The sequence below is a fragment of the Nerophis lumbriciformis genome, linkage group LG01, assembly GCF_033978685.3.
Source record: "Nerophis lumbriciformis linkage group LG01, RoL_Nlum_v2.1, whole genome shotgun sequence".
NCBI lineage: Eukaryota > Metazoa > Chordata > Actinopteri > Syngnathiformes > Syngnathidae > Nerophis > Nerophis lumbriciformis.
In genome coordinates, this window is record NC_084548.2 from 10,442,501 (window position 1) to 10,470,000 (window position 27,500).

General features: G+C 40.7%; 1 protein-coding gene across 2 annotated transcripts in view; it reads left to right on the forward strand.

Annotated features, from left to right (window-relative positions):
- nphp4 (nephronophthisis 4) overlaps window positions 1–27,500 on the forward strand; it is a 462,240-nt gene that overhangs the window by 232,845 nt on the left and 201,895 nt on the right. For both annotated transcript variants that reach the window (XM_061974673.1, XM_061974681.1), the window contains exons 9-10: window positions 20,986–21,243; window positions 21,360–21,450. In XM_061974673.1, coding sequence (XP_061830657.1) covers window positions 20,986–21,243; window positions 21,360–21,450 — 349 coding nt within the window. The remainder of the gene's footprint in view (window positions 1–20,985; window positions 21,244–21,359; window positions 21,451–27,500) is intronic.

The window sequence follows — 27,500 nt, forward strand, 5'->3', positions numbered from 1 at the left end:
TGTGACGCTATCAAGAAATGGAATCTGTCTTACTGCAACCCAGTGCTTCCAATTGACTTTGTCGCCAAATGTATCAACTTTTTAGTCTGAAACGCTTAGAGACAAAACTCGCAGCTGTGGTAGCTATTCTCTAGCCTTTATTGAGTGAAGGGCAGAGTTCTAGTGGGTGGGTCGTATTGGTAAATGACGGGATCACTTCTTTCTGTAGCGTTTGAAAATTCATTAAGGAAAGACTGGAAACTTAATTCCGACTCTTATCACTTTTTACGTTGGAACCTCCTGGCCAACATGTGCGAGGATCACGTTACAACTTCCTACACCTCTGTACGTTGTATTGTTTCCGTACCACAATGCCATTCAACACCTCCTCCACTCTCAGAAGTGTGTATTGTCGACCAGTAGCCTTAGCGTGACTCAGAATGTGCTTGCGTGTGAATTGCATTCCCAGCTTTTGAATGGAACTCTCATCCATGTTTGTTTACTGAAAACCACCACCAAAGAGTCCCTCTGAGATTGTCTTAATCCTGTTGTTTCATACCCCAAGCTCCTGCAGCTTTACACAGTTCATATGTAGATCACATCATTCCCAAGTATAAAAAGAGTGGTGCTGCTACCAGCTTTAGGATTCTACAGCATTGTCTTTCTTATTCCGTGTAGAATTCCAGTGCTTTTGAAATATCCCTCTGCAAGTTAGTGCTTGTTCTCAGTCATGGCTATACATGCAACGTGTGTTTGAAGGATATATAGCATGTTATGATGGGCTCACAGCTTTCATTGTCGGTGTTAAACATGAAGCCCTGCTCCTATTCAGACGATTGGGATGTAATTGAATGCTTGTGAGAAGTAGAGGACCGATAAAAGCTCTCTCCAAGGCTGTAGGCAAGCACGTAGAAAAGAGTCTCTAGTCTGTGCTTTGTCTTTCCGATTCTCTCAGAGCTCAGCCAGCGTTTCTGCCCCTGAACACCACCTACACAGCACCGTTTTCATTGAATAATACAAGAACAATGTGCTAGACAGTCACATTGCTCTCACTTTCTTTTTTGCTTAGCACAGACATGCTCAAAACACGGGCTAGATCAATCTCCTTATGCTGCTTATCGTCTTCACACTGAGTGTTTCCTCCCTCTGTCATAAAGTTTATTATTTGGATCATTTTGCAAAATAGTGACATCACAAATACACCATGTCATCAACCACAACACCAGGGGGAGCTCCACTAACCACGTTAAATCCAGATTCCGAACTAACAAAGGTCTTAACTTATTCTCTTTCTATGCCACATCAATGTGGAATGCGCTCCCAACAGGTATAAAAGAAAGTGCATCTCTATCCTCCTTCAAAACCGCAATAAAAGTTCACCTCCTGCCAGACTTAAAGGGGAACATTATCACCAGACCTATGTAAGCGTCAATATATACCTTGATGTTGCAGAAAAAAGACCATATATTTTTTTTACCGATTTCCGAACTCTAAATGGGTGAATTTTGGCGAATTAAACGCCTTTCTATTATTCGCTCTCGGAGCGATGACGTCACATCGGGAAGCAATCCGCCATTTTCTCACTTTCGTCGGTGTGTTGTCGGAGGGTGTAACAACACGAACAGGGACGGATTCAAGTTGCACCAGTGGCCCAAAGATGCCAAAGTGGCAAGAAATTGGACGGAATTTGTTCAAAATACGACACTCACACACACACACCTAGACTTAATCCACACAAGGTAGACTCCTTGTTATCTTATTTTTACTATATACAATGATGCATTTTGTTTGTTAATTTACTGCTTTAGGTTAGAACCTTGCATAAGCCTTTTTGGGTTTCTTTTGTCACCTGCACTTGTTTCTTATTACCTATTTCTCATTACTAACTTCTTGTCTCCATGTTTTTTTTTTTTTTACAATGTTACCTTCTGTACTGTTTATATTGTGCGAATAAATAAATAAACAACAAGCCCATTTACGCAAGATAAATTTAGTAGTCCATATAACCAAATAACTGAATTATTTATTATAGCTAATTAGCCTGGGTTTAGGGAAGTATAATTGTCTCACATCAACTTATATACATCAATATGATTTTAATACATATGCATAAATTAATAGATATACAAATACAAAAACAAATGTGATATACAAATAAATAAATAATTTGTATAAATAAACGCATATTTGTAAATATATTTTTGAGATTTTAAAATATGTACAAATAAAATGTATAAATATAAAAATGTGACATACAAATAAATCAAGAATTTGTATAAATAAACGTGTATTTGTAAATATGTTTTTGAGATTTGAATATAAATATGCTTGATTTTGTATTTGTATTTGTATTGAATTTGCATATGTGGATCGCTTTATTGTTTTTGTGTCGATGAGACATTCCTCCCACAAACCAGACCCACAAATAAAAGTGAACTACACACTCCCCTGAACAACCAGCAGAGGGCACTGCAGCCAGAGCGGTCGGTCATGCAAAATGCCCGGAGTTCTCTGCACAAAAACAATCCACGTCTTTACATAGTTAACGCACAACGGGCCTGAGCGTTAGCGTTATATTAGCTAATGCTAATTCATCCAGTTAATCTTAAAGACCATGCTAGCTGCTTATTTTATTGTATCGATGCCGTTTAGAGGGGAACATTATCACCAGACCTATGTAAGCGTCAATATATACCTTGATGTTGCAGAAAAAAGACCATATATTTTTTTAACCGATTTCCGAACTCTAAATGGGTGAATTTTGGCGAATTAAACGCCTTTCTATTATTCGCTCTCGGAGCGATGACGTCACAACGTGACGTCACATCGGGAAGCAATCCGCCATTTTCTCAAACACATTACAAACACAGAGTCAAATCAGCTCTGTTATTTTCAGTTTTTTCGACTGTTTTCCGTACCTTGGAGACATCATGCCTCATCGGTGTGTTGCCGGAGGGTGTAACAACACGAACAGGGACGGATTCAAGTTGCACCAGTGGCCCAAAGATGCGAAAGTGGCAAGAAATTGGACGAAATTTGTTCAAAATACAAGGCTGTGGGGAAAGCCGACGAAATGGTCAGTCGTTTGTTCCGCACACTTTACCGACGAAAGCTATGCTACGACAGAAATGGCAAGAATGTGTGGATATCCTGCGACACTCAAAGCAGATGCTGACATCAACTCCAAAACTGGACAGATCAGCTTTCAGGAAAAGAGAACGGATGAGGGTATGTCTACAGCATACTTGCCAACCCTCCCGGATTTTCCGGGAGACTCCCGAAATTCAGCGCCTCTCCCGAAAATCTCCCGGAAGAAATTTTCTCCCGAAATCTCCCGGAATTCAGCCGGAGCTGTAGGCCACGCCCCCTCCAGCTCCATGCGGACCTGAGTCCAGTGTGCGCACACAAGGAGACAAAGCAGAAGAACGAGACCGTAGTCGAAGAGCGCAGGGGAGACACTTCTCCAGGGCCGATGTATGCTTGGGGCAACACCCTTCACCTTACCCGGCAGTGGGTCTCCACAGCGGACGACTTTAGGGTGAATGATGAGTCCAGCGATTAGTTGCAAATCTTGCTTTATTGATTGCTTGCACACAGCCAATCCAACACAAAACCAACTAGTCCCTCCCAGCACTCATGCTACCGCTGCCTCTCTTCTCTCGCCCACACACTCACTGACGTCACTCACCTCACATGCTGTCACCTATTAAAGGGCCACACACACACATACTCTACTCTCATAACACACAGTACAGTTAGTAGAACAACTGTGTTTTCATTACTGCATTGTACTTTCAAGTACAACAATGAGTAGATGAGTGTTATGTGTGTGTATATGTGTAAATAAATGAACACTGAAATTCAAGTATAAAATAAATAAATATATATATATAGCTAGAATTCACTGAAAGTCAAGTATTTCATACATATATATATATATATATATATATATATATATATATATATATATATATATATATATATATGTATATATATATATATATATATATATGTATATATATATATATATATATATATGTATATATATATATATATATATATATATATTAGAGATGAGCGGATAGGCAATTATTTCATCCGCAACCGCATCACAAAAGTCGTCAACCATCCGCCATCCACCCGTTTTCTAACATTTAATCAAAACCGCACCCGCCCGCCATCCGCCACCCGCCCGTTGTTATATATCTAATATAGACGATGCAAGGCATTAGTGAGGTTATAAAGCTTTTGCCTGTTAAAGAAAGGAGACTGATCCAATGCTGCACAGACATTCAATGCGTGCCACGCTGTCACGGCCCAGACGCACACCAGTGCGCAATCATCTGGGAGCCGCGCTGAGCGCACCTCCAAGCGCATGGAGGTGCGATGTCCCTCGCACCCGCGGCGGCTCCACCCGGGCTCGCGCCCGAGCCTTCAGCGCGCACCGCGGCGGCCATCCTACTCGTCGCGGCCTAGCACTCGCGGCTCTCGCTGCCGGCGACGGCCGGGTATGGGCCCGACGCTCCAGCGCCATCCATTTTCAGGGCTAGTTGATTCGGCAGGTGGGTTGTTACACACTCCTTAGCGGGTTCCGACTTCCATGGCCACCGTCCTGCTGTCTATATCAACCAACACCTTTTCTGGGGTCTGATGAGCGTCGGCATCGGGCGCCTTAACCCGGCGTTCGGTTCATCCCGCAGCGCCAGTTCTGCTTACCAAAAGTGGCCCACTCTGCTCACCAGGGTGAGCCCCACCCCTTTCGTGAGCGCACTGCGCGCGGAGTGACCCCTGTTACGCGCCCCCGGCAACGGGGGTGGCGGGCAGGTAAGCTGCGCGGGCGGAGCGCGCGGAGTGACCCCTGTTACGAGCCCCCGGCCACTGGGGTGGCGGGCAGGTATGCTGCTTACCTGCTGCGCGTGACGCCGGCCGCGGCGAAGGTGGACGAGGCGGGGTGTCGGTGCGGTGGGCGCGGTGGTGACCCTGGACGTGCGTCGGGCCCTTCTCGCGGATCACCTCAGCTACGGCTCCCGGTGGGGCCCTCTCGGGGGAAGGGGCCTCGGTCCCGGACCCCGGCGAGGCGTCTCTTCTCCGCTCCGTAAAAGTGTCTATCTCTTTTTTTTTTCTTCTTCTGTTGTGGCATATGCTGCAGGTGCCTGCTCGTTTTTCGTATGTGGGTAACAACATTTAACTATGTATATATATTTCCGAATTGGTTTAACTGCCACCCGCCTGAATCTATTTAAAATCAAATTTTTTTTTATTTCAACCGCCCGACCCGACCCGCGGATAAAATCTAATTTTTTTTTAAATTTCAACCGCCCGACCCGCGGATAATCCGCGGACTCCGCGGTTGTGTCCGCAAACCGCGCATCTCTAATATATATATATATATATATATACATGAAATACTCCAGTTGGTGAATTCTAGCTGTAAATATACTCCTCCCCTCTTAACCACGCCCCCAACCACGCCCCCCACCTCCCGAAATCGGAGGTCTCAAGGTTGGCAAGTATGGTCTACAGAATATATTAATTGATGAAAACTTGATTCATTACTCGCGGTTTTACGTAAATTATTATACATAAACTGTGTTTACCATTAATTTAGCTTAAAAACATTAATTTTTTTCAATCATTCGAGTACATTCGGGTAGTCTTGTGTAATGCAGTATTTTGTGTCTATCTAGGTATGGTTAACCTGAGTGCTGAAATCGTGGAAAAATATATGTTCTTAGCACGCCTGAAATGGGCTGTCTGCACTCTCAAAGTGCATGTTGTTGCCAAATGTATTTCATATGCTGTAAACCTAGTTCATAGTTGTTAGTTTCCTTTAATGCCAAACAAACACATACCAATCGTTGGTTAGAAGGCAATCGCCGAATTCGTCCTCGCTTTCTCCCGTGTCGCTGGCTGTCGTGTCGTTTTCCTCGGTTTCGCTTGCATACGGTTCAAACCGATATGGCTCAATAGCTTCAGTTTCTTCTTCAATTTCGTTTTCGCTACCTGCCTCCACACTACAACCATCCGTTTCAATACATGCGTAATCTGTTGAATTGCTTAAGCCGCTGAAATCCGAGTCTGAATCCGAGTCTGAATCCGCTATACCCTGCTGTTCTATGCGCCATGTTTGTTTGTATTGGCATCACTGTGTGACGTCACAGGAAAATGGATGGGTTTATATAACGATGGTTAAAATCAGGAACTTTGAAGCTTTTTTAAGGGATATTGCGTGATGGGTAAAATTTTGATAAAAAACTTCGAAAAATAAAATAAGCCACTGGGAACTGATTTTTAATGGTTTTAACCCTTCTGAAATTGTGATAATGTTCCCCTTTAAAGAGCCTTTATTCATTCCAAACTAAGGCACTGAACAACACAGTGCTTCATTGCTATCTGTTTTTAATGGCTGCTGTATATTTCTTGAGTTACAATTGAATGAAAAGAGCTGTGGTTATGCTACTTTGGAGGTCCAATTATAGTCTGAAACAAACAAGCTCTCCAGAGGAATTGAATATTGATCTGCGTTCACCACGACTTAATTTGTGCGAAGCTCTGAAGAGCCTCATCAGAGGTAAACAAAGTAACAGCTTCTCAATCATGGTGACAGTACCCCAGCTAGCATCTGTGGAGTTGCCATGGAGACCCTGGATCCTATTCTTCAGCGGTCGATAGCAGAGGTTTTCAAAGTGTGGCACAGACAACCCAATACCTCTCGTACTGCCCCGAAAAAAAATAATTTTGCAGCATATTTTGTTGTTGTCTGCTAAGGCCAGACTGTCTTTCATATTAAGTGTGACTGATAGGCCAAATGAAAAAATAGTCAAAAACAGAAGATGACGTCCGCAGGAACCTACCACATAGCGAAGGACGTACACAATTTGATTTCCTATTATGCAGCCAATTTTTATTTTACAGTTTTTGAAATATCTTGTGATAATATGCACAAATTTGAAAATATAGTAGTGGCATTCTGTACAAAAAGTGCACTTTAATTTAGTGTTGTTTTGATATGTCATCTTAGTGACATCATATGCACAAAAGTGCACTAATAGCTTGTTTTAAAATGTGTCTGACAATCTTGCACTTTCTGTTTTGGAAATGACATGAATGTTTGTGCCACTGCTCAATAACTGTTTAATTGATACAGTTTTGGTAAATTGACTTAATTGTGATTTTCCTCTCTGCATGAAAGTTTAAAAAGAGCATACAAACCCCGTTTCCATATGAGTTGGGAAATTCTGTTAGATGTATACACAAACAGAATACAATGATTTGCAAATCATTTTCAACCCATATTCAGTTGAATATGCTACAAAGACAACATATTTGATGTTCAAACTGATAAACTTTTTTTTTTTTTTTGCAAATAATCATTAACTTTAGAATTTGATGCCAGCAACACGTGACAAAGAAGTTGGGAAAGGTGGCAATAAATACTGATAAAGTTGAGGAATGCTCATCAAACACTTATTTGGAACATCCCACAGGTGAACAGGCAAATTGGGAACAGGTGGGTGCCATGATTGGGTATAAAAGTAGATTCCATGAAACGCTCAGTCATTCACAAACAAGGATGGGGCGAGGGTCACCACTTTGTCAACAACTGCGTGAGAAAATTGTTGAACAGTTTAAGAAAAACTTTCTCAACCAGCTATTGCAAGGAATTTAGGGATTTCACCATCTACGGTCCGTAATATCATCAAAGGGTTCAGAGAATCTGGAGAAATCACTGCACGTAAGCAGCTAAGCCTGTGACCTTCGATCCCTCAGGCTGTACTGCATCAACAAGTGACATCAGTGTGTAAAGGATATCACCACATGGGCTCAGGAACACTTCAGAAACCCACTGTCAGTAACTACAGTTGGTCGCTACATCTGTAAGTGAAAGTTAAAACTCTCCTATGCAAGGCGAAAACCGTTTATCAACAACACCCAGAAATGCCGTCGGCTTTGCTGGGCCTGAGCTCATCTAAGATAGACTGATACAAAGTGGAAAAGTGTTCTGTGGTCTGACGAGTCCTCATTTCAAATTGTTTTTGGAAACTGTGGACGTTGTGTCCTCCGGACCAAAGAGGAAAAGAACCATCCGGACTGTTATAGGTGCAAAGTTGAAAAGCCAGCATCTGTGATGGTATGGGGGTGTATTAGTGCCCAAGACATGGGTAACTTACACATCTGTGAAGGCGCCATTAATGCTGAAAGGTACATACAGGTTTTGGAGCAACATATGTTGCCATCCAAGCAACGTTACCATGGACGCCCCTGCTTATTTCAGCAAGACAATGCCAAGCCACGTGTTACATCAACGTGGCTTCATAGTAAAAGAGTGCAGGTACTAGACTGACTTGCCTGTAGTCCAGACCTGTTTCCCATTGAAAATGTGTGGCGCATTATGAAGCCTAAAATACCACAACGGAGACCCCCGGACTGTTGAACAACTTAAGCTGTACATCAAGCAAGAATGGGAAAGAATTCCACCTGAGAAGCTTAAAAAATGTGTCTCCTCAGTTCCCAAACGTTTACTGAGTGTTGTTAAAAGGAAAGGCCATGTAACACAGTGGTGAACATGCCCTTTCCCAACTACTTTGGCACGTGTTGCAGCCATGAAATTCTAAGTTAATTATTATTTGCAAAAAAAAAAAAAGTTTATGAGTTTGAACATCAAATATCTTGTCTTTGTAGTGCATTCAATTGAATATGGGTTGAAAATGATTTGCAAATCATTGTATTCCGTTTATATTTACATCTAACACAATTTCCCAGCTCAAATGGAAACAGGGTTTGTATATTAATGCAGTATGAAGAAGAATGTTTTAATGTAGACACATAGAATCATCATACTGGTGTGATTATATGCATCAAGTGTTAATGCAAGGCTGAGGCAAAATATCGAGATATATATTATGTATCGTGCAATGGCCTAAAAATATCGAGTTATTAATAAAAGACCATATCGCCCATTTGTACGCATGAAACGAAAACAGTTGCTTGTCAGAAAAAAGCTGTTAGTTATTTATACTGAGTCAGGGTAAATTCTAATTTGGGTATGTCCCCCCATTTTCCTTTGGCAGCACACCTCCTGTAAACTGTTTTGACAAATTTGAATGCTTCTCATTGAATTGTTGAGCCATTCTTGCACTATAAGCTGATGTTATCTCTTTCCAATCGCCAGCAAAGAGGATGTGTGTAAGTGTACAAGACGTGTGAGAGGCCACAGCTTACCCGAAATGGCGGGAAACACCACTTATTTTACTCATGGGGAGGATATAAACATGCACTTCAAGTTCTTCCTAGGGAGTTCAATTAGAAATGCATGGTTGCTGGCATCCACATCAGGACTTCTGTAGGCAGCAGAGCCTGCATACAATTTAGACATACAATTGTTGTTTTGTATGACTGATGACCTAAAAGCATAGGATTATGGTTTTTTATGTAAACAATCATGGTCATGGGAATTGTAAGTATTGAGTGAATCATTATTGGCTCCACTTTGTTCTGAACAAAGTGCACTATCCGGCTCCTTGTGTATTCCACTCTGGCCTCCCTGTGATTGATTACACTTGTATGAAGCTGACCAGCTTATTAATCGATTCAGCAAAAACCTGCAGTCCGTCTCCTGTGGAGGATTTAAAGCTTTAAAGGCTTTTTGTTTGGACTTTTCCAAGGATTTTTCAAATGGAGGTGCGACGTAATGGACTGTAAATCATATTCATCCACAACAAAGCTTTCCAAAAGTCTAGATTTTTGGTGCCCTCTACAGTACAGAGGGTTATCAATAACGACGGTTTAGAGAATTGTCAGCTCTGCTTGTACGCACACTTCTGGTTTTAACTTGGGGGACCAAACATTCTCTATGGCTACAGTTCATTTAGTACCGACTGAGCAGATGGCATACTTGCCAACCCTCATCCGGGAGACTCCCGAAAATCTCCCGAAATTCAGGCGGACCTGAGTGACGTGTCGACAGCCTGTTTTCACGTCTGCTTTCCCACAATATAAACAGCGTGCCTGCCCAATCACGTTATAACTGTAGAATGATCGAGAGCGAGTTCTTAGTTACTTATGTGGGTTTATTGTTAGGCAGTTTCATTAACGTCCTCCCAGCGCCGCAACAACACACAACAACACACAACAACAGCAGTCACGTTTTCGTCTACCGTAAAGCAGTTCGTCTGCCGTAAACAGCAATGTTGTGACACTCTCAAACAGGGCAATACTGCCATCTACTGTACATGCATATGTGACATTAACATTTAGGGCTTTTAGAGAGTGCAGTGCACAACTGCGCACACAACAAGGAGACGAAGCAGAATGCATCATCAGAGAGGGTGTTCAGCATGGTTAGAAAAATAGTGACAGAGAATAGAACAAGGATGGGCAATTCAACCCTTAACTCAACAATGAGTAGATGAGTGTTATGTGTGTGTATATGTGTAAATAAATGAACACCGAAATTCAAGTATTTCTCTTATTTATATATATATATATATATATATATATATATATATATATATATATATATATATATATATATATAGCTAGAATTCAATAAAAGTCAAGTATTTCTTATATATATATATATATATATATATATATAATCTCCTGATGATTGAGCGTACCCCCCCTCATGAAACAGGCCTGTAGAGATGGAATAGTCTTGTGATTTTTTCCCCACACATACATATATATATATATATATATATATATATATATATATATATATATACATATGAAATACTTGACTTGGTGAATTCTAGCTGTAAATATACTCCTCCCCTCTTAACCACGCCCCTAACCACGCCCCCCTCCCACGCCCAACCTCCCGAAATCGGAGGTCTCAAGGTTGGCAAGTATGGCAGATGGTAAAGTAGTATTAAGGTTTTTAGAGGTGAATATACAAGCTAGATATCGTCAACAAATTGCTTAGTGATGCAACCAACAAAAATGCAGTTCAAGTTAGTTTAAATATGAATTAAATATTAGGATACAATGTATAATTAACATGTAATATTTTTTATGAATATTTGTATATACTATAGATCAGTGTTTTTCCAAAAATGTTTGCATTGAAAAAAATCCGGAGGCACACCACCAGCAGAAATAATTAAAACACAAAACTCAGTTGACAGTAAAAAATAATTGTCACAATTGTTGGATATGACTTAAAACCATAACCGACCATGCATCAATATAGCTCTTGTCTCAAGTAGGTGTACTGTCACCACCTGTCACATCACGCCATGACTTATTTTTATTTTTTTTGCGGTTTTCTTGTGTGTAGTGTTTTAGTTCTTGTCTTGCGCTCCTATTTTAGTGGCTTTTTTGTTTTTTCTCTGTATTTTCCTGTTGCAGTTTCATGTCTTCCTTTGAGCGATATTTCCCGCATCTACTTTGTTTTAGCAATCAAGAATATTTCAGTTGTTTTTATCCTTCTTTGTGAGGGCATTGTTGTCATGTCATGTTCGGATGTACATTGTGGACGCCGTCTTTGTTTCACAGTAAGTCTTTGCTGTCGTCCAGCATTCTGTTTTTGTTTACTTTGTAGCCAGTTCAGTCTTAGTTTCGTTCTGCATAGCCTTCCCTAAGCTTCAATGCCTTTTCTTAGGGGCACTCACCTTCTGTTTATTTTTGGTTTAAGCATTAGACACCTTTTTACCTGCACACTGCCTCCCGCTGTTTCCGACATCTACAAAGCAATTAGCTACCGGCTGCCACCTACTGATATGAAAAAGTAGTTACTCTGCCGAGCTCCAGACAGCATTGACACTGAACAACACATAATTTGCAGACTATAATTACTGGTTTTCAAAAATTATTTTTAACCCAAATAGGTGAAATTAGCTCATCTCCCACGGCACACCAAACTGTATCTCACGGCACACTAGTGTGCTGCGGCACAGTGGTTGAAAAACACTGCTATAAATAATCGCATATGAACAATAAGCAAAAATACTGTTTTAACAGCTTTAGTTCAATGTAATATGTTTAATAGTCATGTGTTTATATTCCAGATATTGTCCAAAGTTCAGATAAAAAGGTACACAAAATAGGTTATGTCCAAGGGTGAAAGAAAAGTGTGATATCACCTACTCTCATGAAGCCAATTCAAAACTGTTTTATCGCTTCAGCATTTATTGAAAAAGTAAACAAAACACAAAGAATGGGCAAAAAGTACAAAAATATAATGTTTTTAGACCCTGTATCTTAGGATTTAGTCACAATATATACTTGAATAATAGGGTTTCAATGTTAAAAACATTAGCAATTAATTAGCAATTAACTCTTGGGGCTTTAGAGAGGGTGTGGCCGCAATGCTGCTAAACAGAACTAACATTTTGACTCACCCCTGGATAGAAGTTTAGCAGAGACAAAGTTGTTGTGGCCCTAAACAACCGCGTAGTGTTTATGCCAGGAGCTGCTAGTTACTGACCATTAAATCTTAAAAATCTATGTTGATGAATGTCAATAACTGCAGGCACAGCGTTGTACAACATTCCACACAAACCTCCTGAGCACTGTATTTTCTATGATAACCTGGAAACTATTTGATTTAGAGTGGGGGCTATACTTTTGGAAACAAAGACATGCACATGCAAGGCTGTGTCATTGGAGATGCATTGAAGGTTAACAGTTGTTGACTTGTTTTTGTGCCATCTCATGTATCTCATGTTTGCTGGTATGACAATAAATGTTCTTAAAGGGGAACATTATCACAATTTCAGAAGGGTTAAAACCATTAAAAATCAGTTCCCAGTGGCTTATTTTATTTTTCGAAGTTTTTTTCAAAATTTTACCCATCACGCAATATCCCTAAAAAAAGCTTCATAGTGCCTGATTTTAACCATCGTTATATACACCCGTCCATTTTCCTGTGACGTCACACAGTGATGCCAATACAAACAAACATGGCGGAAAGAACAGCAAGGTATAGCGACATTAGCTCGGTGTCAAACTCAAGGCCCGGGGGCCAGATGTGGCCCGCCACTTCATTTTGTTTTGGCCCTCGAAAGCCTGGGAATAATATGTATCAATAAAGTACTGTAACTTTTATTAAATTTAGTAAATGTATTCTTTCTTTCTATTTTGTACTCCATGTAATCACAAATTATGTTAACTTAAATATTGTCTAATTATGCAAAAATCTATTGTCAAACATTCAAACCATTTTTTAAATATAATTAAATACTAATATTAATGATTTCAAAGCAGGTTATCCATTCAATTGAGAAATGTAAAAGTAGCAATAGATTTCATGGTAAAATTGTGACATTTACTGTAGTTTTTACAGCATTTTTTCTCTAAATTGAGAAAAAAACCCAGTACTTTTTTTACTGTAATAAACTGAAGTGCCGTTTTGGCATTTACAATAATACACCAAAAAATCCACAGTTGTTGATTTGCAGTAAAAAAAAAAAAAAAAACAGACAAACTGGCAGCTCAGGTGACAAAATGTTACTGTAAAATTGCAGTTTTTTTTATTTACAGTAAAAAAACTAATGTAAATTTTACAGTAAAATTTTTTTAACCATAAAAACAGCAGTATTGTTTTTTCATTAACAGTAAAATGCACTACATTTTGAGGTGAAATGATTGCAATTTATCATTTTTTTGGACATTTTAGTTTTTTTGAAATGGACAAATAAAATGCATAAAACAATTGAGTAATAATAGTGTTCAGCACGGTGGAAAAGGGGTTAGTGCAGTGGTTCTTAACCTGGGTTCGATCGAACCCTAGGGGTTCGGTGAGTCGGCCTCAGGGGTTCGGCGGAGCCTCCGCCACGGAGGTAAAGAGACATCTGACTTAACGTCTAAATAAAAACTTCTCCCTATCAGCGTATTATGGATACCCCCAAACAATGTTACCTCTAATTTTCCATCTGATTTGCAGGTTTTTTGATTGATCGATTGAAACTTTTACTAGTAGATTGCAAAGGAAGAGAATACATTATTTGAAACAGTACAGTTTACACAGTACAGTACATATTCCGTACAATTGACCACTAAATGGTAACACCACAATAAGTTTTTCAACTTGTTTAAGTCGGGGCCACGTTAATCAATTCATGTTAATGTGTGTAAGGTGTATAATTTGTTGTGAGTTCATGCACTGTGTTGGTTTTGTTCTTTGAACAAACTGATGTTCATGCACAGTTCATTTTGTGCACCAGTAAAAAAACATAACTTTTTCTTGAATTGAAAAAACATTTTATTTTTCACTAAAGAAGGGTTCGGTGAATGCACATATGAAACAAGTGGGGTTCAGTACCTCCAACAAGGTTAAAGGGGAACATTATCACCAGACCTATGTAAGCGTCAATATATACCTTGATGTTGCAGAAAAAAGACCATATATTTTTTTAACCGATTTCCGAACTCTAAATGGGTGAATTTTGGCGAATTAAACGCCTTTCTAATATTCGCTCTCGGAGCGATGACGTCACAACGTGACGTCACATCGGGAAGCAATCCTCCATTTTCTCAAACACCGAGTCAAATCAGCTCTGTTATTTTCCGTTTTTTCGACTGTTTTCCGTACCTTGGAGACATCATGCCTCGTCGGTGTGTTGTCGGAGGGTGTAACAACACGAACAGGGACGGATTCAAGTTGCACCAGTGGTCCAAAGATGCGAAAGTGGCAAGAAATTGGACGTTTGTTCCGCACACTTTACCGACGAAAGCTATGCTACGACAGAGATGGCAAGAATGTGTGGATATCCTGCGACACTCAAAGCAGATGCATTTCCAACGATAAAGTCAAAGAAATCTGCCGCCAGACCCCCATTGAATCTGCCGGAGTGTGTGAGCAATTCAGGGACAAAGGACCTCGGTAGCACGGCAAGCAATGGCGGCAGTTTGTTCCCCCAGACGAGCGAGCTAAACCCCCTGGATGTCTTGGCTCACACCGCTTCTACCGTCCCTTATGCCACCGAAGATGATCAAGAGAAGAATATCGACCCTAGCTTCCCTGGCCTGCTGACATCAACTCCAAAACTGGACAGATCAGCTTTCAGGAAAAGAGCGCGGATGAGGGTATGTCTACAGAATATATTAATTGATGAAAATTGGGCTGTCTGCACTCTCAAAGTGCATGTTGTTGCCAAATGTATTTCATATGCTGTAAACCTAGTTCATAGTTGTTAGTTTCCTTTAATGCCAAACAAACACATACCAATCGTTGGTTAGAAGGCGATCGGCGAATTCGTCCTCGCTTTCTCTCGTGTCGCTGGCTGTCGTGTCGTTTTCGTCGGTTTCGCTTGCATACGGTTCAAACCGATATGGCTCAATAGCTTCAGTTTCTTCTTCAATTTAGTTTTCGCTACCTGCCTCCACACTACAACCATCCGTTTCAATACATGCGGAATCTGTTGAATCGCTTAAGCCGCTGAAATCCGAGTCTGAATCCGAGCTAATGTCGCTATAGCTTGCTGTTCTATGCGCCATGTTTGTTTGTGTCGGCTTCACTATGTGACGTCACAGGAAAATGGACGGGTGTTTATAACGATGGTTAAAATCAGGCACTTTGAAGCTTTTTTTAGGGATATTGCATGATGGGTAAAATTTCGAAAAAAACTTCGAAATATAAAATAAGCCACTGGGAACTGATTTTTAATGGTTTTAACCCTTCTGAAATTGTGATAATGTTCCCCTTTAAGAACCACTGGGTTAGTGCGTCTGCCTCACAATACAAAGGTCCTGGGTTCGATCTTGCGCTCTGAATCTTTCTGTGTGGAGTTTGCATGTTCTCCCCGTGACTGTGTGGGTTCCCTCCGGCTACTCCGGCTTCCTCCCACCTCCAAAGACATGCACCTGGGGATAGGTTGATTAGCAACACTAAATTGGCCCTGGTATGTGAATGTGAGTGTGAATGTTGTCTGTCTATCTGTGTTGGCCCTGTGACGTGGTGGCAACTTGTCCAGGGTGTACCCCGCCTTCCGCCCGATTGTAGCTGAGATAGGCTCCAGCACCCCCCGCGACCTTGAAAGGGATAACCTGGAGAAAATGGATGGATGTTAGAAGTGGCCCTCAGTGAAAACGACTTTGACACCTCTGGGCTAAGTTGTAGTCTTTTTAGGAATGGTTGAAAGGACAAGAATCGGTGGTGTCACAGATCACCTCCTCTGTTCAGGGATTGTTTTTTCAACCTTGGCGTAGATGCTTCCATAACACCCCATTTGAACCATCTGTCTTCGCTGTCCAGAATCTATGCATTTTTGTCCTCAAAGGAGTGCTGCTTCTCCTTAAGGTGCACATAGACTGCTAAGTCTAGACCTGAAGAGTTGTGCCATACGTCGGCTTAGTGGTTGTTTTGTTTCCCCAATATATGAATCAGTGATTACACTGGACAGCATACACCAGATTGATTTGTAGGTGTAGGCTGTCCCGTCTTTGAGATGCACCAGTCTCTGTCTGAAGGGTGTTACCTGGTTTGAAGTGTACTGGAATGTTGTGTTAAAAAATAATCTGAGTTCGTCAGATAGACCTGACACATATGCTGTATGGAATGACGATGTCATTGTGTCTGTCACCTTTTTCTTCCTCATCCAGTCTGTTCTTGTTCCTTCTAGAACTAGATCTACTGGAATACAAATAATATTTGTTACGCATTATAACGGTGTAAAATATGTTGGTTATAATTGTATGCATGTTAAATGTTGTTGTTTTTTCATGTCCTTGTATACAGTATGCTTGGTATGTGTACACAAACATATTCAATAGGGCTGCGAATCTTAGGGTACCACACAATTTGATTCGATCCGATTTTTGTGTGTAACGATTCGATTCAGAATTGATTCTTGATTCAAAACAATTCTTGAATTTCAAATACATTTTTAATAACATTAGGTCCCTGTTTTATGATTAACTACATTCTTCCATTATATAGATCAGTGTTTTTCAACCTTTTTTGAGCCAAGGCACATTTTTTGCGTTGACAAAAACTGGAGGCACACCACTAGCAGAAATCATTAAAAAAAACGAAACTCTGTTGACATTAAGAAGTCGTTGTCGAAATTGTTGGATATGACTTTAAACCATAACCAAGCATGCATCACTATAGCTCTTGTCTCAAAGTAGGTGCACTGTCACCACCTGTCACATCACCCCCTGACTTATTTGGAGTTTGGTGCTGTTTTTCTGTGTAGTGTTTTAGTTCTTGTCTTGCGCTCCTATTTTGGTGTCTTTTTCTTTTTTGGGGGTATTTTTCTGAAGCAGTTTCAAGTCTTCCTTTGAGCGATATTTCCCGCATCTACTTTGTTTTAGCATTTAAGAATATTTCAGTTGTTTTTATCCTTCTTTGTGGGGACATTGTTGATTGTCATGTCATGTTCGGATGCACATTGTGGACGCCATCTTTGCTCCACAGTAAGTCTTTGCTGTCGTCCAACATTCTGTTTTTGTTTACATTGTAGCCAGTTCAGTTTTAGTCTCGTTCTGCATAGCCTTCCCTAAGCTTCAATGCCTTTTCTTAGAGGCACTCATCTTTTGTTTATTTTTGGTTTAAGCATTAGACACCTTTTTACCTGCACGCTGCCTCCCGCTGTTTCCGACATCTACAAAGCAATTAGCTACCTGCTGCCACCTACTGATATGGAAGAGTATTACACGGTTACTCTGCCGAGCCTTAGACAGCACCAACACTCAACAACAACAACACATCATTTGCAGACTATAATTACTGGTTTGCAAAAAATATTTTTAACCCAAATAGGTGAAATTAGATAATCTCCCACGGCACACCAGACTTTATCTCACGGCACACTAGTGTGCCACGGCACAGTGGCTGAAAAACACTGATATAGATAACAGCTTTGATACATTTATATATTTATTAAAAGAAATGTCATGATCCGTGGCCCGGATCATGTTTTGTTTAGGTTTTGTGCACCCCTGGGTTTGTTTTGGTTACTATGGGTGCTGATTGGTTTCAGCTGCCTCTGATTAGTGTCCAGGATGCTCACCTGCTGCCGGGCACTAATCACAGAGCTATTTATTCACGTTGCTCGCCACACACTGTCTGGCTTCGTTATTTTCAGTGTGCAACACGTTACGTTTGGTTATTCCTGTGTCCTAGTTCGTGAGTCCTGTGCTAAGTTTTACCTTAGCTTACGCGCGCGATCGGCACGCACCCTTTTTGTTTGTTTCCTGTTTTTGGTTTGTGCTATAATTTATGAGGAATACCGTATTTTTCGGACTATAAGTCACAGTTTTTTTCATAGTTTGGCCGGGGGTGCGACTTATACTTAGGAGCGACTTATGTGTGAAATTATTAACACATTACCGTAAAATATCAAATAATATTATTTAGCTCATTCACGTAAGAGTGTAGACGTATAAGACAGTGATTTTCAACCACTGTGCCGTGGCACACTAGTGTGCCCGTGAGATACAGTCTGGTGTGCCGTGGGAGATTATCTAATGTCACCTATTTGGGGTAAAAAATATTTTTGCAAACCAGTAATTATAGTCTGCAAATGATGTGTTGTTGTTGAGTGTTTGGTGCTGTCTAGAGCTCGGCAGAGTAAACCCTGTAATACTCTTCCATATCAGTAGGTAGCAGCCGGTAGCTAATTGCTTTGTAGATGTCGGGAACAGCGGGAGGCAGTGTGCAGGTAAAAAGGTTTCTAATGCTTAAACCAAAAATAAACAAAAGGTGAGTGCCCCTAAGAAAGGGCATTGAAGCTTAGGGAAGGCTATGCAGAACGAGACTAAAACTGAACTTGCTACATAGTAGACAAAAACAGAATGCTGGACGACAGCAAAGACTTACTGTGGAGCAAAGATAGCGTCCGCAATGTACATCCGAACATGACATGACAATCAACAATGTCCACGCAAAGAAGGATAAAAACAACTAAAATATCCTTGATTGCTAAAACAAAGTGGATGCGGGAAATATCGCTCAAAGGAAGACATGAAACTGCTACAGGAAAATACCAAAAAAAGAGAAAAAGCCACCAAAATTGGAGCGCAAGACAAGAACTAAAACACTACACACAGGAAAACAGCAAAAAACTCCAAATAAGTCAGGGGGTGATGTGACAGGTGGTGACAGTACACCTACTTTGAGACAAGAGCGATAGTGATGCATGCTTGGTTATGCTTTAAATTCATATCCAACAATTGCGACAACAACTTTTTTCTGTCAACTGAGTTTCGTTGTTTAATGATTTCTGCTGGTGGTGTGCCTCCGGATTTTGTCAACACAAAAAATGTGCCTTGGCTCAAAAAAGGTTGACAATCACTGGTATAAGATTTCATGGGATTTAGCGATTAGGAGTGACAGATTGTTTGGTAAACGTATAGCATGTTCTATATGTTATAGTTATTTGAATGACTCTTACCATAATATGTTACGTTAACATACCAGGCACGTTCTCAGTTGGTTATTTATGCCTCATATAACGTACACTTATTCACTTATTCACTATTCTTTATTCATTTTAAATTGCCTTTCAAATGTCTATTCTTGGTGTTGGGTTTTATAAAAATAAATTTCCCCAAAAAATGCGACTTATATATGTTTTTTTCCTTCTTTATTATGCATTTTTGGCCGGTGCAACTTATAGTCCGAAAAATACGGTAAATCATATCCTACCTTCACGCTGCATCTTGGCAGAACGACCCCGTATAAACATGCAACCCCCCGACTCTTTGCAGGCCAGTCAAGTTCATCCACACCAGACTCTGTCATCCATGTCTTTATGGACCTTGCTTTGTGCACTGGTGCACAGTCATGTTGGAAGAGGAAGGGGCCCGCTCCAAACAGTTCCCACAATTTTGGGAGCATGGAATTGTCCAAAATGTTTTGGTATCCTGGAGCATTCAAAGTTCCTTTCACTGGAACTAAGGGACCAAGCCCAACTCCTGAAAAACAACCCCACACCATAATTCCTCCTCCACCAAATTTCACACTCGGCACAATGCAGTCCAAAATGTACCGTTCACCTGGCAAACTCCAAACCCAGACTGGTCCATCAGATTGCCAGATGGAAAAGCGTGATTCATCACTCCAGAGGCGACATGCCTTTTTGTAACTGCGGACCGGTCAACGTATGAAAATTTGTCCCACTGACTGGGGGTGGGGGTGTTTTTTTGTTTTTAAATGTATTTATTTTTTATTTATTTATTTTTTGTCATAAAAAAATACAAATCACGCGTGCTTACGGACTGTTCATACTATCTTTTTGTAAAGCCAGAATATATGATTAATAATACCGTGTATTGGATCTCATTAGATGAACTTTCAATCAATCAATCAATCAATCAATCAATGTTTATTTATATAGCCCTAAATCACAAGTGTCTCAAAGGGCTGCACAAGCCACAACGACATCCTCGGTACAAAGCCCACATAAGGGCAAGGAAAAACTCACCCCAGTGGGACGTCGATGTGAATGACTATGAGAAACCTTGGAGAGGACCGCATATGTGGGTACCCCCCCCCCCCCCCCTCTAGGGGAGACCGAATGCAATGGATGTCGAGTGGGTCTGACATAATATTGTGAGAGTCCAGTCCATAGTGGATCCAACATAATAGTAAGAGTCCAGTCCATAGTGGGGCCAGCAGGACACCATCCCGAGCGGAGACGGGTCAGCAGCGCAGAGATGTTCCCAGCCGATGCACAGGCGAGCGGTCCACCCCGGGTCTCGACTCTGGACAGCCAGCACTTCATCCATGGCCACCGGACCTGTGTCTCTCCCCCTCCACAAGGGATAGGGGGGAGCAGAGGAGAAAGGAAAAGAAACGGCAGATCAACTGGTCTAAATGGGGAGTCTATTTAAAGGCTAGAGTATACAAATGAGTTTTAAGATGGGACTTAAAAGTTCCTTTCACTGGAACTAAGGGACCAAGCCCAACTCCTGAAAAACAACCCCACACCATAATTCCTCCTCCACCAAATTTCACACTCGGCACAATGCAGTCCAAAACTTTGAAGCCACTTTTTTATTTTCAGTGTCCAACACCACTTTTATGTGTTCTTGTGATGTTTTTCCTCCAATACTCAGCTGTCGGCGACATCAACACCGAGGGCAGCTTTCCTGCAGTGCCTCCGTTGGGCTATGCTGTGTCCCTTCCAGGAGGGGACGGACTTGAAGGGGGAAGAGACACAGCTGGTTCTGCAAGGCGGTGCAAATCCGAACCCTCTTGGAGTCATGGTTTACAGCACAGTCCAAATTGAGAGCTCTGCACCACCTTCAGGCTCAGCTCAGGTAGTACCAAAGAAAGATGAAGAAACGCTCTTGCCCAAGAAAGCAAAGCTACCGGTGAGTTTAATTGTTCCCCGCCAGAGATTCACATCACGTGTCTTACTTTCTGTATCTGGATGTTTTTGAAATGTAACCATTTGTACCCATGTAATGTAACCCATGTACTTTTTCAGGATACAGTCAAATTCCGTCTGTCACCAAGTTTGGATAAGACTGCATCAAGCCCGAAGACATCTCTGAGGACAAAGCTGGAGGATGCATCAGGTCAGGGAAAATCCGCCTCGTCGCCTCTCCAATGTAAATATTGCACCCCCTCCAGTAAACGTAGTGAAAAGCTTCCAAAAGAGCAGCAGGAGTAAAAGCTTATATCAAGGAGTTTATTTTTTTATGTAGTGAAGATAGTTAATTACAAATGGCTGCAGACTAATAAAGGTTAGTGTTTGTGCAACCAGTCTATAGTGTCAAAATAACACATTTGAAATTATTAGCAAAATAGTTTTTCTTCGATGACTTTATAGTCAAACATGAGCTATTGGGTCAAACGTCTTGGATTCAAAGTATGTTCTTCCTGTTGGAAATAATCATACTTGCCAACCCTCCCTTTTTTGTATACCGTAAAGCAATGTCCTTAAACAGGACAATACTGCCATCTAGTGCATTTGATGAAAGCACTTTTGTGCGTGCCACGCAACAATACATCATCAGAGAGGGTGTTCAGCATGGTTCGAAAAATAGTGACAGAGAATAGAACAAGGATGGACGATTCAACCCTTAACTCAACAATGAGTAGATGAGTGTTATGTGTGTGTATATGTGTAAATAAATGAACACTGAAATTCAAGTATTTATTTTATATATATATATATATATATATATATATATATATATATATATATGAAATTCTTGACTTGGTGAATTCTAGCTGTAAATATACTCCTCCCCTTTTAGCCACGCCCCAAACCACGCCCCCGCCCCACCCCGACCACGCCCACCCCCTCCCCCCTCCCCCCACCTCCCGAAATCGGAGGTCTCAAGGTTGGCAAGTATGGAAATAATAGAAATGGGAAAAGGTTCAGTGTACAGGTTAACCAGTCTCCATTACAAGAGCTTCATTAAAGGGGAACATTATCACAATTTCAGAAGGGTTAAAACCATTAAAAATCAGTTCCCAGTGGCTTATTTTATTTTTCAAAGTTTTTTTCAAAATTTTACCCATCACGCAATATCCCTAAAAAAAAGCTTCAAAGTGCCTGATTTTAACCATCGTTATATACACCCGTCCATTTTCCTGTGACGTCACACAGTGATGCCAATACAAACAAACATGGCGGATAGAACAGCAAGATATAGCGACATTAGCCCGGATTCAGACTCGGATTTCAGCGGCTTAAGCGATTCAACAGATTATGCATGTATTGAAACGGATGGTTGTAGTGTGGAGGCAGGTAGCGAAAACGAAATTGAAGAAGAAACTGAAGCTATTGAGCCATATCGGTTTGAACCGTATGCAAGCGAAACCGACGAAAACGACACGACAGCCAGCGACACGGGAGAAAGCGAGGACGAATTCGGCGATCGCCTTCTAACCAACGATTGGTATGTGTTTGTTTGGCATTAAAGGAAACTAACAACTATGAACTAGGTTTACAGCATATGAAATACATTTGGCAACAACATGCACTTTGAGAGTGCAGACAGCCCATTTCAGGCGCGCTAAGAACATATATTTTTCCACGATTTCAGCACTCAGGTTAACCATACCTAAATAGACACAAAATACTGCATTGCACAAGACTACCCGAATGTACTCGAATGATTGAAAAAAATAAATGTTTTTAAGCTAAATTACTGGTAAACACAGTTTATGTATAATAATTTAAAACCGCGAGTAATGAATAAAGTTTTCATCAATTAATATATTCTGTAGACATACACTCATCCGCTCTTTTTTCCTGAAAGCTGATCTGTCCAGTTTTGGAGTTGATGTCAGCATCTGCTTTGAGTGTCGCAGGATATCCACACATTCTTGCCATCTCTGTCGTAGCATAGCTTTCGTCGGTAAAGTGTGCGGAACAAACGACTGACCATTTCGTCGGCTTTCCCCACAGCCTCGTATTTTGAACAAATTTCATCCAATGTCTTGCCACTTTCGCATCTTTGGCCACTGGTGCAACTTGAATCCGTCCCTGTTCGTGTTGTTACACCCGCCGACAACACACCGAGGAAAGTGAGAAAATGGCGGATTGCGTTGTGACGTCATCGCTCCGAGAGCGAATAATAGAAAGGCGTTTAATTCGCCAAAATTCACCCATTTAGAGTTCGAAAATCGGTTACAAAAATATATGGTCTTTTTTCTGCAACATCAAGGTATATATTGACGCTTACATAGGTCTGGTGATAATGTTCCCCTTTAACTACACAAATATATTTTTTAAAGTAACATAACATTCTTTACAGTCCTACAAGGGTAAAAATAAGTCAGCAACTTGTGTGAAGTCTGCCCCCATTTTTATTTCAAATATTAAAATAACTGTCATTCGTTTGTGCTGACAAAATTGTTGCTTGTTCCGTTATGTTTTTTTTTACGTAAAATAGATTTTCTTAGAAGTGTTGTCATCTCGTCTCCCCACCTTGTCCAAATCCCCCCAAACGTGTCCCGTTCGTTCGTGCTACATTTGTGCTGCAAACTTTCTTTGTCTAACAATAATAGTTTTACTTACATGTTATTATTCATAACCAGCAACCTTCTTTCGGGGGTCGCGGTGGTTCTGGAGCCTATCTGGAGCCTTTTTTGAAGTTGAATTATTGGGTGTAAGTTTGTTTTATAAACATTTCCCCAAACTTCAACACAATATGTTAGATATGGAAAAATAAAAGAATAATATAACATATGCAGACATTTCTTATTCAGCATGTGTCTTACTTTTTAAAGAATAGCAATGGATTTGCATATGTTTCCCTTTATATATTCAGTCTGTGGTTTCCAACATAATTTATGATCAATTATTATTCCCAAGAACTTGGTTTCATATACATTCAATTGTACATTTATAATGACTAAAGTCCGACCATAGCTTAGAGCAGGCCTGGGCAATTATTTTGACTCGGGGGGCCACATTTAGTGAAAAAAATGTGTCTGGGGGCCGGTGTATCTATTTTTAGGAACACTAATACAAAACCTCACAATAATGTCTGATTGAATGCTAAAAAGACCGCCTTAAAAAACATAATGGAATTTTCAATTTTTCTATGAACGATAAAACACTGAATATTGACAAAATATGAACGTCACACCCCCTTTCGATCGACATATTTTACAATCAAGTGAAACGCAGCAAAAATGCAACAAACAGTGAAATATGAACGCGAAGGGTACAAAATAAACCCACCTACAATCTGATATATTTGATATTTGCTGAATTCCCCCCAGGGATAAATAAAGTACTTTATATTCTATTCTATTCCATACATCACTAAGCTTTAGAACTTTGTTGTGAAAATCTCCTTCCACGTCTGTGGAAACGCTTCCCGCCCACACCGCTTGGTGCCTCGTCTGAGCTGCTGTGACGTAGATGACCATAGTAACTAGTTAGATTACCATAGTAACTAGTACATCATCCATAAGCATACTTGCCAACCCTCCCGGATTTTCCGGGAGACTCCCGAAATTCAGCGCCTCTCCCGAAAACCTCCCGGGACAAATTTTCTCCCGAAAATCTCCCGAAATTCAGGCGGACTCAGGTCCTCCACAATATGAAAAAGTGTACCTGCCCAATGACGTTATAACTATAGAATGATGGAGGGCGAGTTTTTGGTTTATTATGTGGGTTTATTGTTAGGCAGTTTCATTAACGTCCTCCCAGCGTGGCAACAACACACAACAACAGCAGTCACTTTTTTGTATACCGTAAAACAGTTTGTCTGCCGTAAACAGCAATGTTGTGACACTCTTAAATAGGACAATACTGCCATCTAGTGCATTTGATGAAAGCACTTTTGTGCGTGCCACACATCAATGCATCATCAGAGAGGGTGTTCAGCATGGTTAGAAAAATAGTGACAGAGAATAGAACAAGGATGGACAATTCAGCCCTTAACTCAACAATGAGTAGATTAGTGTTATGTGTGTGTATATGTGTAAATAAATGAACACTGAAATTCAAGTATTTATTTTATATATATATATATATATAAATAATAAAATAAATATATATATATATAAATAATAAAATAAATAAATATATATATATATATATATATATATATATTTTATTATTTATATATATATATTTATATATATATACAGTATATATATATATATATATATATATATATATATATATATATACAGTATATATATATATATATATATGAAATACTTGACTTGGTGAATTCTAGCTGTAAATATACTCCTCCCCTTTTAGCCACGCCCCCGTCCCACCCCACCCCCTCCCCCCACCTCCCGAAATCGGAGGTCTCAAGGTTGGCAAGTATGTCCATAAGCGCAGATTCCAACCATTGAAATACTTTGTATAGTTGAAGACTTACGGTCATTAGAAAACATGACTGCACATCATAATGGCAGCTACACTTTCCATCTTAAAGATCTAAAAAAATTATTTGGGAATGTCCGGCGGGCCAGATTGAAAAGCTCAACGGGCCGCATGTGGCCCCCGGGCCTTAATTTGCCCAGGTCTGGCTTAGAGTCACTAAAGCTGCTAGTAGAAGTAGTTTAAAAAAAAAAAAAGTCTGTCATGTGGTTAAAACATGATTCGGGATTTAGTATTTCAAGAAGCCCAGCCTCACCCTGACTCTACCTCCAACAGCCCCCATGAAATATTTAGTTTGACCGCTGGTGTAGAAGCAGTTCTAGTGAGTATGCCATCTTGAACAGGTGAGTTTTGACCCTGGATTTGAAGATGTGAAGAGAGTCAAGATTTTGAATGTCAGGTGTAAGGAGTTCCAGAGTTGGGGAGCAGAGTGACTGAAAGCTGTGCTCCCCACGGTACTGAGGCGGGCAGAGAGGGCACGGTGAGGATCTGAAGGAGTGGGCTGGAGTGGAGATGTGGAGGAGGTCATACAAGTAAGGTTGTGGATGGCTTTGAAGTTTATTTATTAGAGAAGTTTGTAGTCTAGTTTGTGTAGAATCAGAGGGTTATTGTTATAATCTAGGCAGCAGCATGAGACCAGTGAGAGCTTGTGGAGGGACTTATGGGAGATACCAAAGAAGAAAGTTACACTATCCATGTGTGAGGTGACCAAGATGGAGACGAAGCTGACAGTGAATGGAGTGCGGAGTCGGTTAAAGGGGAACATAATCACAATTTCAGAAGGGTTAAAACCATTAAAAATCAGTTCCCAGTGGCTTATTATATTTTTCGAAGTTTTTTTCTAAATTTTACCCATCACGCAATATCCCTAAAAAAAAGCGTCAAAGTGCCTGATTTTAACCATCGTTATATACACCCGTCCATTTTCCTGTGACGTCACATAGTGAAGCCAACACAAACAAACATGGCGGAAAGAACAGCAAGCTATAGCGACATTAGCTTGGATTCAGACTCGGGTTTCAGCGGCTTAAGCGATTCAACAGATTACGAATGTATTGAAACGGATGGTTGTAGTGTGGAGGCAGGTAGCGAAAACGAAATTGAAGAAGAAACTGAAGCTATTGAGCCATATCGGTTTGAACCGTATGCAAGCGAAACCGACGAAAACGACACGACAGCCAGCGACACGGGAGAAAGCGAGGACGAATTCGGCGATCGCCTTCTAACCAACGATTGGTACGGGTTTGTTTGGCATTAAAGGAAACTAACAACTATGAACTAGGTTTACAGCATATGAAATACATTTGGCAACAACATGCACTTTGAGAGTGCAGACAGCCCAATTTTCATCAATTAATATATTCTGTAGACATACCCTCATCCGCGCTCTTTTCCTGAAAGCTGATCTGTCCAGTTTTGGAGTTGATGTCAGCAGGCCAGGGAAGCTAGGTTCGATAGGGGGTTTAGCTCGCTCGTCTGCGGGAACAAACTGCCGCCATTGCTTGCCGTGCTAGCGAGGCCCTTTGTCCCTGAATTGCTCACACACTCCGGCAGATTCAATGGGGGTCTGGCGGCAGATTTCTTTGACTTTATCGTTGGAAATGCATCTGCTTTGAGTGTCGCAGGATATCCACACATTCTTGCCATCTCTGTCGTAGCATAGCTTTCGTCGGTAAAGTGTGCGGAACAAACGTCCAATTTCTTGCCACTTTCGCATCTTTGGGCCACTGGTGCAACTTGAATCCGTCCCTGTTCGTGTTGTTA